At 39.8% G+C, this 18,399-nt stretch overlaps 1 protein-coding gene across 9 annotated transcripts in view; it reads left to right on the forward strand.

Moving 5' to 3' along the window:
• ITPR1 (inositol 1,4,5-trisphosphate receptor type 1) overlaps positions 1–18,399 on the forward strand; it is a 393,174-nt gene that overhangs the window by 136,887 nt on the left and 237,888 nt on the right. For all 9 annotated transcript variants that reach the window (XM_078152159.1, XM_078152160.1, XM_078152161.1 and 6 more), the window contains exon 5: positions 16,224–16,339. In XM_078152159.1, the coding sequence (XP_078008285.1) occupies positions 16,224–16,339 (116 nt within the window). The remainder of the gene's footprint in view (positions 1–16,223; positions 16,340–18,399) is intronic.

The following is an 18,399-nucleotide window of genomic DNA, read 5'->3' on the forward strand; positions in this document are numbered from 1 at the left end:
GTGGTTTTTTTTCTTCATCATTTTAACAGTCAACTTTTTTTAAAAAGTTTTTTGAACCATTAAAAAAGCTGAGGGGCAGCTAGGTGGCGCAGTGGATAGAGCTACTTGCTCTTGAGTCAGGAAGACCTGAGTTCAAATTTGGTCTCAGACCAGACACTTAACTAGCTGTGTGAAGTCACTGGGCAAGTCACTTAACCCCAATTGCCTTGCGCCCCCCCCAAAAAAAAAACATTTGACTTAAAAATATTTACTGAATTAAAAGAGTGCTTCACCACTTATTGGGCATGTAACCTTTATGAATTTTGCTTTGCTTGTCTGTAAAATGGGCATAATATATACCCACCTTATCTTCCTCAAAGGATTGTTGTCAAGATCTAATAAGACAGCATTTGTGAAGGTACTTTTTAAGTATGGAAAACATTGTTTAGGTCTAAGTGGTAGCTTTTTTTTAGTCAATGGTCCTATTTTTGAACTTTTTAATATTTATCATGTTTTTAAATATTAAGTTTAAAACTAATAAAATGAATTTTTTAACTAGACAAATTCACATGTATTTTTATTTCCTCTCCCTCTGTCTGCTACCTCCCCTACCACCACCCCAAGCTGACTTTCTTCAGGCCTAGTTGTGGAACAGGCTTTATGGGGATTAGGCTGTAAGCCAAGGAATAGAAATTACATTGAACCTTCTTGCAGTTACTCAATAAGGAAGGCCAAACAGGAGTGTGACCAATGTGAAATAAACCAAAAACCACAGGGGTCTTCTAGGTGCTGCTTCTGTAGGGATCTGGGGTGTTTTCTCTTTTCACCTTTGATTTAAATCCCCCTTTCTTCAGAAGGTCTTTCCTAGTTAACATTCCCTCTGCCCCCCTTTCCCTCTGTATTGGAGAAATTCAGACTTACACTGAAGGTACATGATTATTTGCTTCTATCTGCATTAGAATGTGAGCTCCTTGAGGGCAGAGGCTATATTTTTGCCTTGCTCTGTATCCAGCACACTTAGCACAATGCCTGGCACATAGTGAGTGCTTCACAAATGCTTTGTGATTGAATGGTGTAATGGAAAGAACATTGGATTTTTTAGTGAGAAGACCAGGGTTCAAATCTTGACTCTGCCATTTATTACCTGTGTGTCCTCAAGCAAGTCCCTTGATGTTTCTGGTTCTCATTTTCCTCATCTGTAAAAAGAGGGGGTTGAATTAAAGAGGTCATAAGGTCTTTCAGCTCTAAAACCCAACGTTCCATTTGGGGACACTCTGGGTTCTGTTATTCTCCTTACGTTCTTTCTTGGTGATCTCACTAGCTTCCATGATTTCCTGCAGAAAGTAGGATTTGAGTTGAATCTTGAAGAAAGCCAAGGAAGCTGGGAGTCAGAGGTAAGCAGGGGAGAGCATGTCAGTCATGGGACACAGCTGGTGCAAATGTATGGATTAGAGACATGAAGTACTATGTTGGAGGAACAGCAAGTGAATCATTGTGGCTCGTTCATAGATTATGTGAAGAAAGAAGGAAAATGTAAGAAGACTGGAAAGGTAAGAAGGGGCCAGGCTGTGAACAGCTTTAAAAGCCAAACTGAGGATTTTGTATTTGATTCTGGTAGTAATAGGGAGCCACTGAAATTTATTGAGTAAAGGAGGGTGACATGATCCAACCTTCACTTGAGAAAAACCATTTAGCAGTTGAGTGGAGAGTGGATTGGAGTGGGGAGAGACTGAGGCATGGACACCAATTGGAAGGTTACTGTAATAGTCTAGGGGAGGAGTGATGCGGGCCTGTACTAGACTAATGGCTTTGCTCATGGAGAGAAATCAAACTTGAGAGATTTTACAAAGATAGGAAGGACAAGATTGGAGCATATTGGATATGTGGTGAGTATAAGGGAGGAATTACGGATGATCCTAAAATTGTGAGCCTGGGTGACTGTGAGGATGGTTCAGAAAAGTTGGGAAGAAGGAAGTGTTTTGGGGAAATGGCAATATATATGGGGAGCTCAGGAAGGGAGCTTAGGGCTGGATACATAGACCAGGAGATCATCTCCGTAAACATGATGGTTGAACTCCATGGGAGCTGATGAGTTCAGGAAGTGAGATAGTGGAGAAGACGGGCTCTTAAGGTGGAGTGTGCCAAGGGTAGATTTTTAGGGAGTCTGTGAACTTGAATGGGAAAACATTTGATCTATATTTCAAAATTGTTGAATTCTTTTTGTAATTTATTTTTTAAATTTAAAAATGTTACTCTGAGAAGGAGTACATAGACTTCACCAAACTGCCAAAGGGTCATCTGTGTCATGCAGAAAAAGTTAAGAACCCCTGGTATAGAGGGAGAAAAGAAGACTGCTTAGGACAAAGATTTTGAGGATGCCTCCAGCTAGTGGGCATGACCTAGCCTGCCCTGCCCATGGTCACACAGCCAGTATGAGACAGAACTTGAACTCAGGTCTTCCTGATTCCAAGGTCAGCCCTCTTTTTACTCCACACTGAGTATGTGATGAGTACTTGTTGTCTTTTCTGATTGGAAGCCTATGATTCTAGGCACCTGTTGACTCTGTCTTTGGGTTTTCCTCAGCAATTTCAGTTGATGTTGTGGTCCCTGTGGGTTATTTGTGACCCATATTGTATAGAAAGATAGGAATACAGTTGTGACATTGATCTACTTATTTATCTGACTTTTCACAGTTTTTAAAAAATGAGATTTTAAAGAATGGAGTGAGATAAAGTAGATAAAATAAGCGTTCATTCACAATTTTCTGTTTTGTTTTTCTAGACAAGGCAAAGGATGGAGCCAGATTATGTAAAATTGTTTTCCTACCCCTCTCTCCTCCCACATCACTCCCCGCTCTTGACCTTGGCTTCTGAAATAAAAACTTCCATGGCGTGGAAATAGGCCCATGGAAGGTTTGGTTGGCAGCTTAACACTGAAAATTCTACTTCACTTAAAAATGCCACCACCAGGACTTAGCCAGAACAATCCCTCTGCTGCCTGCTGTGCCTTATTGATCCTCCTGAGAATCTGTAAGTTCCTGGACAGGTGGGACAGATTCTTTCTCTCCCCCCCCCCACCAGAACTAGCCCTTTCCCTTTCTCCCAGTGCTTTGCAAATAGCAGATGGATTAATAAGGGTGCTGGAAACATCCGCAGACATGGAATCAGGAGACCTAAATTTGCAGCCTGGCTTTGCCACTTAGTAGCAAGTTTGGGGAAGTAAAACATTACCTTTCTGGGCCTCAGTTTTCCTCATCTGTAAAATGCATCTAATGATTCTTCCACTCCCTACTTCACAGAGTTGATGTAGGCATATTGCTTTGTAAATCTTCAAATACAGTGGATCACAACTTTTTATAGGGGGAGAACCAGTAACCAAACAAGGGATAGAAGAGAACATAGAATTTAAAATATGTAATTTAGATTATATTAAAAAGCTTTTGTGCAACAAAATAAATAAAAATAGAATAACATGAGAATTTTTTCAGTGGAGAAAATAATTGCATCAAGTATCACTGATATAAAATATCAAATATAAAATCTCTGTTTAGCATTCAAAGCCCTTAATGACTTGGCCGCTTCCTAACTTTCTAGTCTTTTATACCTTATTCCATTCAACTTATTCAGAGATCCCCTGACATCCTTGCTGTTCCTTGCACACAGCACTCCATTTTCTAGTTTTTTCACCAACTGCCCCCTATGCTGAGAAGTCTCTGCCTCTTCATCTCTGTTTCCTGACTTCTCTACCTTCCTTCAAGTATCAATTAAAATCCCTCTTCTCTGAGAAGCCTTTTCTAATCCAGCTTAATACTAGTGCCTTCCCTCTGTGATTATCTCTGATTTATCCTGTTTATATCCTGTTTATAGATAGTTGTCTCTCTTATTATTGCATGTTATATCCCCCATTGGACTGTGAGTTCCTTGAGAACAACGACTGGAGCTTCGGTTTTTCTTTGTATCCCCAACACTCGTTACAGGTAGATGCTTAATAAATACTTGCTGACATGAATCGCTGATAAGTCTGATATCCAAGATTTATAGGAAATTGACATAAATATGTAACACCAAGAAACATCTCAGGTACATCAGTGGTCAAAGATATAAACAATAACCTCACAAAAGAATTCCAAGCTATACATGATTATTTGAAAACATGGAAAAATGCAAATTAAAATAATTCTGAAGTTACATTTCATGCTTTACAGATTGGCAGAAATGACAATAGGCACTCCAGTATACTGTTGGGCTGTGAATTGGGATTATGCAAGAAAAGTGACTAAACTGTCCATAGTCGTTAACCCTTCAGTTCCATTATTGGACATATATCCTAGGGAGATCAAAGATAGACACAAGGTCCAAAATCTGCCAAAATATTCACAATAATGCTCTTTGTGGTAGCAAGGTACTGGAAATAGTGGGTGCCTGTCCACTGAGGAATTCTTGAAAAACCTGTGTTATATTAATATAGTGAAGTATTATTGTTCAGTAGGCTAGGATAAACATGAAGAAGTTGGAGAAACATGAGGAGCACTGTATGAATTGATGAAGAATGAAATAAACAGAGTCTCTAAGAGAGCAGTGTGGAATACAATCACATACATTCAAAGATCACTGAAAGAAAGCCAGTCTTGACTGATTGAAAATCCAGTGAATTTTCTGGAGAATTGACCATTAAATAAGATTTCCTCTTCTTCCTCCTCCTCCTCCTCTTCCTTCTTCCAGTATGGGGATGCACATGGGCCACACCTTGATAAACCATCTCAAGCTAACCAGGCTAAGGGTAATGGACAGGCCTCAGACCTGTTGGTGAGTTGGGGGATGTCTACCTCAAGCATGTGAAGACTTTACCAGCAGAATGGGTGGATGACAGCAGTTGTTCTAACAGCCATAGAGGCAGCTGAAGCAAGCACTGTGGAGCGCTTAGAGCTTGGTCAGACATCGAAGACCCAGGGTCATCCATTGCATCTTGAGCCATCATGAGTCATCTTGACTTTTATCGTGCCTTGGGCTTTGATGACTCAGGAAGAGAGATGACGGCAACTCTGCCTCACTGAAATCCAATTCACACAGGACTGGAGACTTCGCCCGTGATGTCATTGGTCCTCTTAGAAAACAAAGGACAAACAACAATATTGGGACCACTTGATTAAAATGTTGTATAAATTTCAGATGTATTTGTACTATATCAGTTGCTTCTGCTGAGTTTTTCTTTTTTACAGGGAAGAGTTCATTCTGCAGGAAAAGGAGGTAGAGGAAGGTTTTTTTTTCCCCTCAGAAATTACTGTGATATAAAAAGAGAAAGCATCAATAAAGAATATTTTTTAAAGTGTAGGAAAATGAGCTGGTAGTCACAGCTGTCAAACATGTGTCCTTAATAAATCCAGAGGCTTATATCATACCTAATTACAGGTCTTAATTTCCATCATAGCCATTTGAGTTCCTGAACAAATGAAATTCATAGAATCTAGGAATATTAGAATTGGAAAGGGCCTTCATCAGAAAGATAGCATCCAATTAATTGTTCCCCGTTATTTTCCAGATGGCAAGTCAGTGGCCCAGAGAATCATTGGGATTTTACTCCAAGCCATTCAGGCAGTCACTGATGGATCTGGGACTGGAAGCCAGTACTTTGATATGAAATCTTGTCTTTCCATTAATGCCATATTACTTCCTTTCTTCTGAGAGCCTTAAGCTATCTCAGAATTGAATTTTATTCCTATTCTTCATTTTAACTGGAGTCTTCAGTGCTCTTTCCAGAACTCTTCCTTCTCAATTCCCAAGTCCTCCATGTCTCTGTGAATTGGTAATTTAAAAACTTCATGTACTTTTACTCCAGAAGTGAGGGATATGTATCTCCTTTTTGTCCCTCTGTCTAAAAATGTGATTTCTCTGTTACCCTCTTGTCTGTATGTAGAATTTAATATTTTTCTGTAAGTAAAGTGTATATAATTATTCACATTCTTGTCTCCTGTCTTCATCTCAAAATCTTTTGCCACCATACCACCCCTCACTGTCTCCTTTCTGGCATTCTATGATAATGAAATGGCCTTTCTCCCTGCCAAAGCTAGTCCTGATGCCTTTGCTTTTGATACCATACCCTGCTGTCTTCTCTAGTAGACTGGCTCTTCGATTATTCCCCCACTCTCTAATCTTTATTCTCTCCCTGTCTACAAGTTCCCTCTCTGCTATCTTCAAACATGCCCAAGTCTTGCAGATCCTTAGCCTGTTGCTAGACCCTGCAATCCCCTCAAGCTATTGGCCTATATCTTTCCTCACTTTCTCAGCTAAACTTCAAAAAAGCTATCTTTACTCCTTTTCAAGATTCTCTTTAAAATGACTCCTTAATCCATTCAGATCTGGATTCCAGTAGCCTCACTCAACTGGCATTGCTCCCTCCAAATTACCATGATCTCTTAATTGCCACATTGGATGGTCCCTTCTCAGACCTCACCATTCTTCATTTCTTTGCTGGATTTGACTCTGTTGACCACCTGCTTCCTCCTGGATCCTCTCTTCTCCGGGTTTTTGTCTTTGCTCGTTCTCTTCTTGCCTTCCTGATCACTCCTTTCCAGTCTCCTTTTCTGGATCATTATCCATGTCATATCCTTTAACTGTGATTATACCCCAAGGCTCCATCCTGAGCTTTCTGTCTCTCATAGGATCTTCTGTTTTGGTGATCTCATCGTTTCCTTGAGCTTAATTATAATTTCCATGGATATGACTCACAGATCTATGTATCTAGCTCAAATTTCCCTACTGAGCTCCAGTCCTGTATCACCGCTTGCCTATAAGACATTTCAGATGGAATGTTGAACTCATCATGTTCCAAACAGAATTAATTATCTTTCCCTCCATTCCCTTCCCTCTATTAAATTTCCTTGTTTTCAGGGTACCACCATTCTTCTAGTCTCCCGGGTTTGTAACCTCAGCTCCACATTCCCCTTCACCCTACACATCAGTCAGTTGTCAAATCTCATCATTTCTGCTTTCACAAAATCTCTTTCATCCAACCCATTCTCACAGAGCCACCACCTTAGTTCAAGATCTTATCACTTCCCAACTGGACTTTTGCAATAACCGCTTAATTTGTCCACCTGAATTTCTCTCTGCTGCAGTCCATCCTTCACATCAATCGCCAATGCGATTTTCCTTAAGTGCAGATCTGATATTGTTACCTCCTTACTTAATAAACTCTGATGGTTCCCCATTGACTGTAAGATAAAATATAAAGTCCTTGATTTGGTTTTTAAAGCTCTTTACAACTTGTCTCGAACTTTTTTTTTTGCCAGCTTCATGATACATTCTTCCATTTCCCATGCTCAGTAATACAGCCAAAGTGGCCTTCTCTTTGTTACTTTCACAGAGCACTCTATTTCTTGTCTTTATGCCTTAGTCAGTCATGCCTGGAATTCACTTTTTCTTCATTTTCACTTCAGAATTTTTTATTGCCTTCAAGATACATCTCAAGAACCACCTTCTACATGAAGCTAAGCCTAATTCTCCCACCTACCAGTGCCCTCCTTCCCTTACTTTGTTCTAAATTACCTTAATATATAATATGTATGTGTATGTATAATAATATGCATGTATGTATGTATAGGTTATTATGAGCAGATGTTTTCCCTTCAATAGAATGTAAGATTCTTGTGAACATGTATTGTTTATTATTTTTGTCCTTGTATCTTGTGTCAAACACAGTACCTGGAACATAGTAGGTGTATAATAAATCTTGTTGGTTCCTTGACTTCATTGAGCCTTAAAGTGCTATATATGTGCAATTAGGCAGAAAGTCGATGTAACTGTCATCGAAGATAGATGCTTTTCACTTGAAGTACAAACATCTGCCCCAAATGCATTCTGGCCAGCCCCCCTCTGATTTAGCAGGCTTGGATTGCCCAGAAGTGTGGTGAAAGTCTTTAGGGAAGTTTAAAAAATGTATAATTAAAAACATATTTAATACTTTCCCCCAATAAAAACTAGCACCCCCTTATAAAAGTGAATTAAGAAAAATTAAATTAATAAAATAGTTTCATTTTTTAAAGTCTCAAATTAATATTTTCTCTAAACTCTGGTAGATTCCATATAGAAAATCAGGCTGGCCAGATGGCAAGTGTACTCTCCTACCAACTTTCTTGGTCATCTCCTGTTGACCTCACCACTTCATGTCAATGACTCTTTTATTGGATCATGAATCTGCTATCCAGCAGCTGTTTTGTGTTATATATAATACTTGAAATGCAGGAGGGAGTGAAGGTTCAGTGAGAGAGACATGCGTTGACCTTTTTTTTTCCCTTTTATTTCCTTCCCAGGCTCATTCATTGATGTGACTGACTCTGTAGTTTTGACTCCTCCCCTTTCCTTCCCCTTGCTCCCAGTACCATACAGATGAAAGAGTTTGATCAGGTAGCTTGCAGGACAGGTCATGTGTTGGTGTTAAAGAATGTTCCCTTCTGTTCCCATTCCCCCTTCCACAGTTATACCTTAAGACCTCATCTGGTAGATGTTTAAACACACTGGATGCTCAGTAAGTGTTGAAAACTTGGCATGTCAACTTGTCTTGTTCCATCCAAGTTCTGAAGAGCAGTTTGGAACATGTGCAGCTCCGCTCTGCCTACTCTGCTATTTTGTCTGGTTCCTAGCCCATACTTCCGTTAACACTTAACAAAACCCCTCTATTCAGTTAAAAGCTTTTATGCTATTCAAATGTGGCATATACGGAGTTTAAGAAGATCCTCAAGTAAGTTTTTTTGGAAAACTTATTGATTTCTTTCTCGAAGGACTACAATAACAATTGTCACACAAGTTCTTCTTTGTGGCGGTTGTTGAAGAGGACGATGAAATTACAAACTGTATTTTTAAAAAATTATTGGACATCTGCATAGCATTCTACAATATTATCACCTGTCCAAGCTTCAGTTTGTGCTTAATTGACACCCAAATGACAGGGGGCAGTAAAGAGCTGCCATTTTGTAGTATTTCTGAAGCTTAGATTGAGTACTATTCCCTTAATTGATTTTTTGCCTTGATGTTAGTTGCTAAGCAACCGTGGAGACAAGAAGATCAGTGCAGCTAATTTGGTTCTGTTACAAATAAATTAGCTTCTCATATATTTACATAGACCTTGGGTTACAATGGTTTAAACTACTCTAATACTCAGTTTAACTTCAAGGAACATTCTCAAGGTGTAGACTATGAATGGAGCGGAGACTAATGTAGTCTATCTTTTTAAATTTGTGTACACTTTTGCTGACTATGAGGTTATTGATAGTTGTAAGCCAGTATTTCATTTCATCTTGTTTAATTGTTGTGTGAAGATAGACATTGTGTAATGTGAACATTTTAACCATGTTTCACTGATATCTCCTGTACAGATGAACCAATCCCTCTACCCCCATCCCAGAGCTAAATTAACCAATTGACAAATGTTTCCTGAGTACTTGGGAATAGATGTGTGGAAACACTTTCTCATATAAGGAGTTCTTAACATTTTTGGTGTGTCATTGACCCCTTTGGCAGCATGTGAAGCCCATGGACACAATCATGCTTTTAAATGCAGAAAGTACCTAGGATGGCAAAGGAAACCAATAGTTAGTGAAAACTAAAGATGTATTTTTTTTTTCTTATTCAAGTTCATGGACTTCTTGTGGGAGGTCTGTGGATCCTAAGTTAATAATCTGTGCTCTATCTACTTGGTACAGTAGTAGGTTTTACCAGGTAAGACATATTCTCTCCTCCTTCCCAACCTCTCCCTCTCCTCATTTTACAGATAAAGAAACTGAGACCCAGAGAGGTTATGACTTGTCCAAGGTTACCTAGCTAGTAGGTAACTCTGGAATTCAGCTTCCTTAGCTCCAAAAAGGACATGATGATTCTTACTCAACTTCTCTCACTCCCATGGTTTGAGGGAGGATCAAAGAAGATAATTCAGGGGTCATAGTTTGAAAACCTTAAGTTGTCATTCAAATGTAAGGGTTTTTTTTGCTCCTCCGTGAACACTTGATAATTTAGAAAAAAGATTAGCAGTCATGTCTCATGTTTTCTCAAGCAGATAAAAATATTTATATTTCCACTTGAGTAGTAATAAAGGAAAGTACACTGACAGATGCTATACTACCTTAGAGACGGAAGGGATCATGGCATCATTCAGTTAGCGCTTGGAAGAGACCGTCTGGTTCTCTCTCCTCATTTTACAGTTGAGAAATTTGAGACTCAAAGAGAAGGGACTTCAGTGTTGGAGCTAGATACCATTTGTGTTTCTTGGCATCTATAGACCCACTGTTTCCTTCTTAAAGGAGAAATTGGTTTTTTGTTTGTTTGTTTGTTTTTCCTTTTTCTTTGCATATTTTTGCTTGGGATTATCTTAAACACTTGATCTGGTTGAAGGGTCACTCATGCCACACTGAAAGAACCTGAGAGGCCATCTAGTTGATCCCCTCATTTTACAGATAAGGAAACTGAGTCCCAGAGGGAGGGAAGTGTTTTGTCTGTGATCATCAAGGTATTAATTGGCAGAAGGATTTGAATTCAGGTCGTCAGTTTCTCAATTCAGCACTCTTTCCACTATACCACATTGTATGGGGCCTGAATCAGTATGATCTCCATGAAGGGACTAGCAGTTCTAAGGGGACCTTGAATATGCAGCTGGACCTTTCCAGGGCTCATTTGCTCATTTCTAAAATGAGTTGCATTAAATGGTCTATATTATTTCTTCTTCTACCTGTGAAATTCCTAGGTGCTAGTCAGTTTTTATAAAAAGTTTCATTTTCAGAAAGGTTTCATTTTGTGTATGTCTTCTTGCTTACTTTTGTCCTCCTGACTTTTTGGGGGAGATTTTCTTGATGTCTTCTGTATGGGTTTAGCTCAGTTGGTTAGAGTAGTAGTGTCCAAGTTGGGGTTGGGGATTTCTTGGGGTCCCTGGCCCTCAAGATGGGATTTGATCAATCCCCATAGAGGTGAGAGGACAGATTGTATCCCTCCTTTTCTGTGATAGCCAGTTGTGGGAGCCATCTCCAGCACAATCACATCCATATCTACTCCCATTCTCCAAAAGTTCCTCAGCCTGCTCCTTTCTTTTTCTGCTCAGGTTCCCAACCCATTCCCCTTCCCTTTATGTAATAGGCATCCCAACTTCAGGCATTCATAACCTAAGTACCTCCTAAGCCCGGCTGGCACCTTCTGTGGCAGGTGCCCTTAGGAAAAATCTTTCCCAACTGCTGAATATGCAATCTCTATGCCTCCCTCCATCCATCTATCAATCAATAAAAATGTATCAAATACTGACAATGTTCCAGGCACTGTGCTAAGTTCTGGGGCTAAAAAAAAAAAGGGTAAAAGATTGTCCCTGCTGTCAGGGAACTCATAACCTAATGGGAGAGACAACATCCAAACAAATATATGCAAACAAGCTATATGAAGAATAAATAGGAAATAATTAACAGAGGGAAGGCAGTAGAGTTAAGAGGGGCTGGGAAAGCCTTTCTGTAGAAGACGAGATTTTCGATGGGATTTAAAGGAAGCTAGAGAAGCCAATAAGTAGAGTTGAAGAAGGGGAGAGTGTTCCAGCCATGGGGGACATCCAAAGAAAATGCCTAGGATTGAAAGATAGAGTGTCTTGTTCCTGGAACAGCCAATAGGCTAGTGTCACTGGATCAAAGAGGACATGGTGAGGAATAAAGTGTAAAAAGACTGGAAAGGTAGGAGAGATCTAGGTTATGAAGAGCTTTGAATGCCAAATAGAGGATTTTGCATTTGATCCTGGAGAGGATAGGGAGTCGTTGGATTTTATTGAGTAGCAGGCAACGTGGTCAGGCTTGCACATTAGGAAAAATTACTTTAATAGCTGAATGGAGGATGGACTGAAATGGGGAGAGATTTGAGATAGGCAGGCCCACCAGCAGGCTGTTAAAATAGTTTAGGCATGAGATGATGAGAAGCGGGAAAGACATGTTGCAAAGGTGAAATCAAATGGACCTTGGCAACAGGTTGGATGTGCTTTTGTGCGTGTGTGTGTGTGTGTGTGTGTGTGTGTGTGTGTGTGTGTGTGTGTGAGAGAGAGAGAGAGAGAGAGAGAGAGAGAGAGAGAGAGAGAGAGAGAGAGATAATGAGGAGTTGAGGATGACACTGAGGCTGTAAGCCTGAAAGACTGAGAAGATGGTTTTGCCCTTGACAGTAACAGAAAAGTTAAAAGGTTGGGAGGACTTAAGGGGGAAGATAGAGTTCTGTTTTGGACTGACTGAGTTTAAGATGTCTACTGAACATCCAGTTGGAGATGTCTGAAAGGCATCTGGATATGTGAAAGCAGAAGTCAGCAATTAGGTAGATTTGAAAATCCTTAGCATAGTGATGTAATGAAATCCACAGGAGCAGATGAGATCACCAAATGAGGTAATATAGAGGGAGAAGAGAAGAAGGTCCAGGACAGAACCCTGGGGGACACCTGTGAAGACAGTAAATGGTGGGAGTGATAGAAGGCTGAAGCTGGGCTGGGTGTAGTGGGTGAGATGATAATGGAGCTAGGAATTCGATAGAGGAGGACAGTGCAGAGTTAAATTGGGGCACCAAGGGGTCTTTATGAGGAAAAGAAAGCGGCAAGTGCAGGGGAGATGGCCTGGGAGAGAACTGAAGAGCTGAGGGATCAGAGGTCACAGTGTGGACAAATAGGGCTTTGTTAAAGGAAAGGTAGAAAAGATTATTATCAGAGAAGGGGATTTCAGAATTTGCAGATGTGGAAGTGACATATTTGTGGGTGATGGCAAGATGAAGGGTTTGACCATCTTTGTGTGTAGCTGGGATGGGGTGAAGGAGTAAGTCAGGGGAAGTGAATAGGCTGAGGGGAACTGAGTGGTGAGGGAGTCAATATGTATGTTGAAGTTCCCTAGCATGAAGGCAGGAGCTGAGGAAGAAAGAAAAATTGTGAGCCATGTACTGAAGTCATTGAGGAAGGAAAGAGAGTGACCTGGAGTTCTATAGACAACTACCAGGATTTTGATTGGGTGGTAGATATGAAGAGCACGAACCTCCAAGGAGATTTCCCAGTCCCTCAGACTTGCAGCCTCAGCATTATAGCCTCTGGCTCCAGGCCAGTAATTGATGAGTTGAACTCCAAATCCCCCATTTTCTTTTTGAATTGTACAGGTTGAGCAGACCTGATACTTTGTAATTTGCATCACAAGTCTTATTACTTTCTCTTTCTCCTCAAACCCTGCTGTCCTTCAGAACTTGCCTGTTTCTTTTGAGGGTACCACCAAACTTTCCTTTCATTCAGATATTCAGCTTCAGTATCCTCCTTCACTCTTCCCTCTTTCTCTCACCTTATCATAATCCCACATACCAGCTGCCAAATCTTGTCATACCTTTTTACAACTTCTCTCTCCTTCTTCCCTTTCTCTCTATTCATGTGTCCTCCACCCTCGTTCAGGTCCTTTGTGCCTGTCTCTCCTGAACCATTGCAGCAAGCTTCTAATTGGGTTCTCTGTGCGTGGCCAGGCAAGTCTGACCACATCGCTCCCCCTCTCACTAAAACTCTTGTGGCTTTCTATTGACTCCAGGGTCTATGACTTCATCTTTTTCTCATCATTTTAAAATTTGCATTTTTGTGCAACTTGTACAATGTATATTATTTATACAGTTATTCAAATGTATACTTTATTAAAAAAAGGTAAATAAATACATAGTGGCAATAATGCATTCATTTTTTTTTAACTGATTAAGATAAATAATAAGCCTGAAGGCAGCTGAGTGAAAGGATAGTATTAATGAGATGAAAACCACAGAGTTCATTTCTACCCACTTGGATCAGTTAGCTTTAAAAAAAAAAAGAAATCAAATTGTATTGATATCCTTTGTTTTTACCTCACCTAGATTTTCTGGCCAAAGCCTTGACTTTTTCACTTTGGCCATCTACCTGACTAGTGTGTGCCGTTGGCACAAGGGGAATTAGGCCCGAAGGGCTGCAGAGATGAGTGTAAATTCTTCACTGCTGGTGTGAAGAAGAAAGGGGTCTTATTGGCGTCAGCATCAGTGCATCTCTGACAAAGATGGCGCTGTTGCTGATGGCTGTCACTAACAGTATGTCATCACCGTGTACGAGGGACAGCTCCCTTGTCGTTTACAAGGGGAGTCAGACTGGGATTCCAGGCCTCTTGCTTCACTTTCTTTGTTTTGATACAGTTCCTGGGGTGTGTCATTCATCAGCAGGCCTGAGTAGAATGTCTGAATGATCACATTCTTTGGTAGGGACTTTCCTAGTGGCCTTGATTTCACTTTTTAGAATTACTTGTGGCCAGACAGAAATCTTAGACAGTGTGGTGTTGATGGAATCCAAACACACAGTTTAGTTTTTTTTTCTGAACTATTGAATGTTGGGATTTTGTAAATGTACCACATACCATAAAAGCTTACTGGTTTCAACTCACAGTGGGAAAAGTCAATCCTAATATTAAAAATTCTGAATATTAAAATACTCTACTAGAAATGCCTGTGAAGCGTCATTGTGTAGCAGGTAGGATACTGTATGTTGAACCATGGACATCTCAAATTGAGGCTTTCTATCCGTGTGGCCTTGAACTACACAGGAGGTCATCGATTCTGTTGGAACTCCGGGTGTCTCTCGACAAAAATTATAGTTAGTTTGCATTCCTTGGGGAAGGAGAGTTCTCACACAAACAAAATCAAAGGTTTTTGTGCTGGTTTATAAAGTATAAGACTTGATTATTTTTTTAACTTTTCAAGATATATAGTGATTAGCCTAAAGGCTAACAGTGTTCTCTTGAGCTGTAGGAGACCTGCTTAAAGAATAGATTCAAAAGAAGTTATAATTAAAAATCACTTAATATGCCCCATCTATTTGATATGAAGCAGATAGGTGGCATAGTATATGATAATGAAAGCTAACATTATGGGGTCCTTTAAGGTTTGCCAAATGCTTTACAAATAGAATCTTATTCAGTCCTCCCAACAACCCTGTGAGAGGTAGGTGCTAATATTACCTCCTTTGTACAGATGAGGAAACTGAGGCAGATAGGTGAAGTCACTTGCCCAGGGTCACACAGCTAATAAGTGGCTGAGGCTGGATTTTAATTTGGGTCTTCCTGACTCCAGGTTTGTTCTTTCCTGAGGCACAAAAACCTGTATTTAAATCCTCTCTCAAGTCAGTTAAGCTTTTTCATCCTCAGTTTCCTCATATTTAAAATAGGGATGATAACATGTACCTCACAGGGTTATTGTTCAGATCCAGTAAGTGAATGTGTGAAGCACTTTTCACACCTGAAAGCACTATTATATAAAGACTAGCCATTCCTAGTATTGTTATTACTCATTATGGGAAAGTCTTTGAAAATTTGTGTTTTGTACTTTTACCGGTCCCCTGCAATCACATTTATACTAGTAATTTCCTTGGCAGATTTCGCTTTTTATTATTTGTATAATATTTTATTTTTCCTCAATTACATATATTTTCAAAAAAATTATTTATTTTTACTTTTCAACATTCACTTCCATAAGATTTTGAGTTCCAAATTTTCTCCCAATCTTTCTCCTCCTCCCTACTCCCAAGCTGGTGTGCAATTTGATATAGGCTCTACATATACATTCATATTAAACCTATTTTCACATTAGTCATGTTGTAAAGAAGAATTAGAACCAATGGGAGAAACCACCAGAAAGAAGAAAAAAAAGAAAAAAGAGAGAGAGAGCAAATAGTATGCTTTGATCTGCATTTGGACTCCATAGTTCTTCTTCTGGATATGGGCAGCATTTTCCATCATGAGTCTTTTAGAGTTGTCTTAGATCCTTGCATTGCTAAGAAGAGATAAGTCTATCAAAGTTAGTTATCACACAATGTGGCTGTTACTGTGTTCTCTCTCTCTCTTTTTTTTTATGCAATGTGAACGTTAAGTAGGTGAGCCTTGTCTAAATGATCTCAAATCCTAAGTGATCAGATTCCAAAATAATTGAGCTTTACCTTCTTTGGATGGAAAACCAAAGGAAATCCTCTTTCCAAGATTTAGTTTTCAGAAACTTGACTAAAGAGCTCCTCAACTCAGTTTCTTTTAAACACCATACTCCTCAACCATTCTTTAAAATGTGACTTGTTTTATGAACGTTCAAGTATACATGCAGTCTGTTACACAAAGTGAGGATGTTGTAAATATTTAGAGGTTGGAAGTGGTTGAAAAGTTTTTGTAAATGGTATTTTCTCCACCTTCTTCAAATTTTTCTCCCTTTTTGCTCCCCCTTTCCTTCTAGATTGCCTCTTTAAGCTATGTCCTATGAATCGATACTCTGCACAGAAGCAGTTTTGGAAAGCTGCAAAGCCTGGTGCTAACAGCACGACGGATGCAGTCTTACTCAACAAATTACACGTATGTATCAAAGACAATGAACGCAGCCATAGTTTGTGATGCCCTCACGTTTCCACATCTGGTCTCATTTTGCATTTAATTGGTATTCGGTGGTGGTAGGGTTGAATCTCTGTCCAAACCCTGCCTTGGGGTGCTCTGTTATTGTACATCATTTAATCAAGTGGTGAAGGTTTTTACTCCGCCTACTCCCCACCCCCCAAAGGAAGATGCTAGTAAGTTTCACAGAGCTAGTACCTTCCTTCAGAGAAGCTGAAATTGTCCTTTCTGATGCAGCATGGGGCCTCAAACTTTGAGGGCACATTACTTCTATTGATTTTTCACTGGATTGAGAATCGGGAGAACTCCAGCTTCTAGTTCTGACTTGCTGTGTGACCCTGGGCAAGTTGCTTAAGTTGCTTAACTAATGTGAACCTCAGTTTCTCCATCTGTAAAATTGTGATGGTAATATTTGCCCCTCCCACCTCCCAGGAATGCTCTTCTGAAGAAAGACACCGCTATAAATCCAAGGTATTATCATATTATTGCCATTTGGGGCTTGGTGGTGATATTCAGAATTATTGAGTAGGCTTGGTTGTTCAGTGAAAGAGATGACCCATTAAGGTCAAGGGTACAATCTCTGCAAGGATTAGTTAGTAACACTTGCCCTGTTCGTCATCCAGAGACTGCTCTATTAACCCTGGGCAGCAGTCTTACTGATGTGTGCTGTTGGTTCTAAATGGGGGGAGGGAGGAGATCAGCACAGATCCATCACCACAAATATAAACAGTTTAAAGCAGATGTCCAAGTGGTTGGGTCAGTATCCAGCACGTAAGCAAAGTATTCAGCAGACCCAAATTCATTCTGTTGTCCTTTCCTTCTATACCATAAAGTGGATTTAGTCTTGTGAACATTTCTCAATCCCCAAATATTTCTTTTACCTGCCAGGCCTCTGCTACATCCCCGTTAATGGCGGGGTGCCATCTTTCAATCTTGCTTTTAAAAAAAAAAACAACGAAATGTTTTCAGGACTCACGTTAACCTCAATCCATAGAAAAATACCCATTGTTGTCTTTTCCTTTAGGATAGGATCAGATATGTGAAGTTTCCGTCTCCCTAACTGTACAAATAAGTAGTTGACTTCTTAAGTATTTTCATTTTTGTGGTATCTTTTCCAGGACATTGAGATATATGGATGAATTTTAAATATTCATTGAGACATTAATAGATTAATTACTCTTTTACCTTTTCTTGCCTCTGGCTCTTTTCAAATGGATTTCTTTCTTTTAGGCTGTGAGTCTATAGCCTCCGTGATAAAGTCTGGATTATTTTAAATTAACACCATATAAGGGATGAGAAACCTGGGTCACCTCACTTCCTTTGCCTGCTCTCAAGAATCCACAGTGATTTAAGAAGGCTGACATCTAGTGGTCTTTAGTGTTTACAGAATCACTGAATTTGAGAGTTGGAAGAGAGACCCCTGGAGCCATCTAGTCAAACCCATACATGAAAGGAATCCCCGCTGTAACATACCTGACAAGTTTAGTCTAGGCTTGTTTCCTTGGACTCCAATCATTCTCATTTATCTTCTGGTCATGCTTCCTTGATTCTTTTCCCCTCCCCCCACTCCTGACCATGACATTCATTTTAAAGGTCTTGACTGTTTCCTGATAATGATTTACCTGTTCCTTTGAAACAGGCTCTCACATTGTTTAGTTCTCAGAAATGATCAGTTCTTAATATGAGCCTTAAGCTTTGACAGGATAAGAGGAACCGAGATGGTGACAACTCATTATTGTCTGTTGAAACTCAGTCCTGCATTACTTGTTTCCAGAAGCCTAATATAATATCCCATGATGTATTTTGAGCTTGTTGACCTTAAAAAAAGAAGATGAGGGAGGACATTTTCCTGCTATCCCAGTGACCTTTTTTGCAGTCATTTAATCAGGTCTTTCCAATGTCAGCAGCAGAGTAAATAGCAGCCTGGGCAATGGTAAAGAAAGTTGATCTTGGTTTTCCTTAAGGAACTTGGTAACATCACTGATTAATAATCATAGTCATTACTCTGGAACTCTGAATTGCCT

Source organism: Phascolarctos cinereus, unplaced genomic scaffold (genome assembly GCF_003287225.1).
Source record: "Phascolarctos cinereus isolate Bilbo 61053 unplaced genomic scaffold, phaCin_HiC Scaffold_4;HRSCAF=312, whole genome shotgun sequence".
Taxonomy (NCBI): Eukaryota; Metazoa; Chordata; class Mammalia; order Diprotodontia; family Phascolarctidae; genus Phascolarctos; species Phascolarctos cinereus.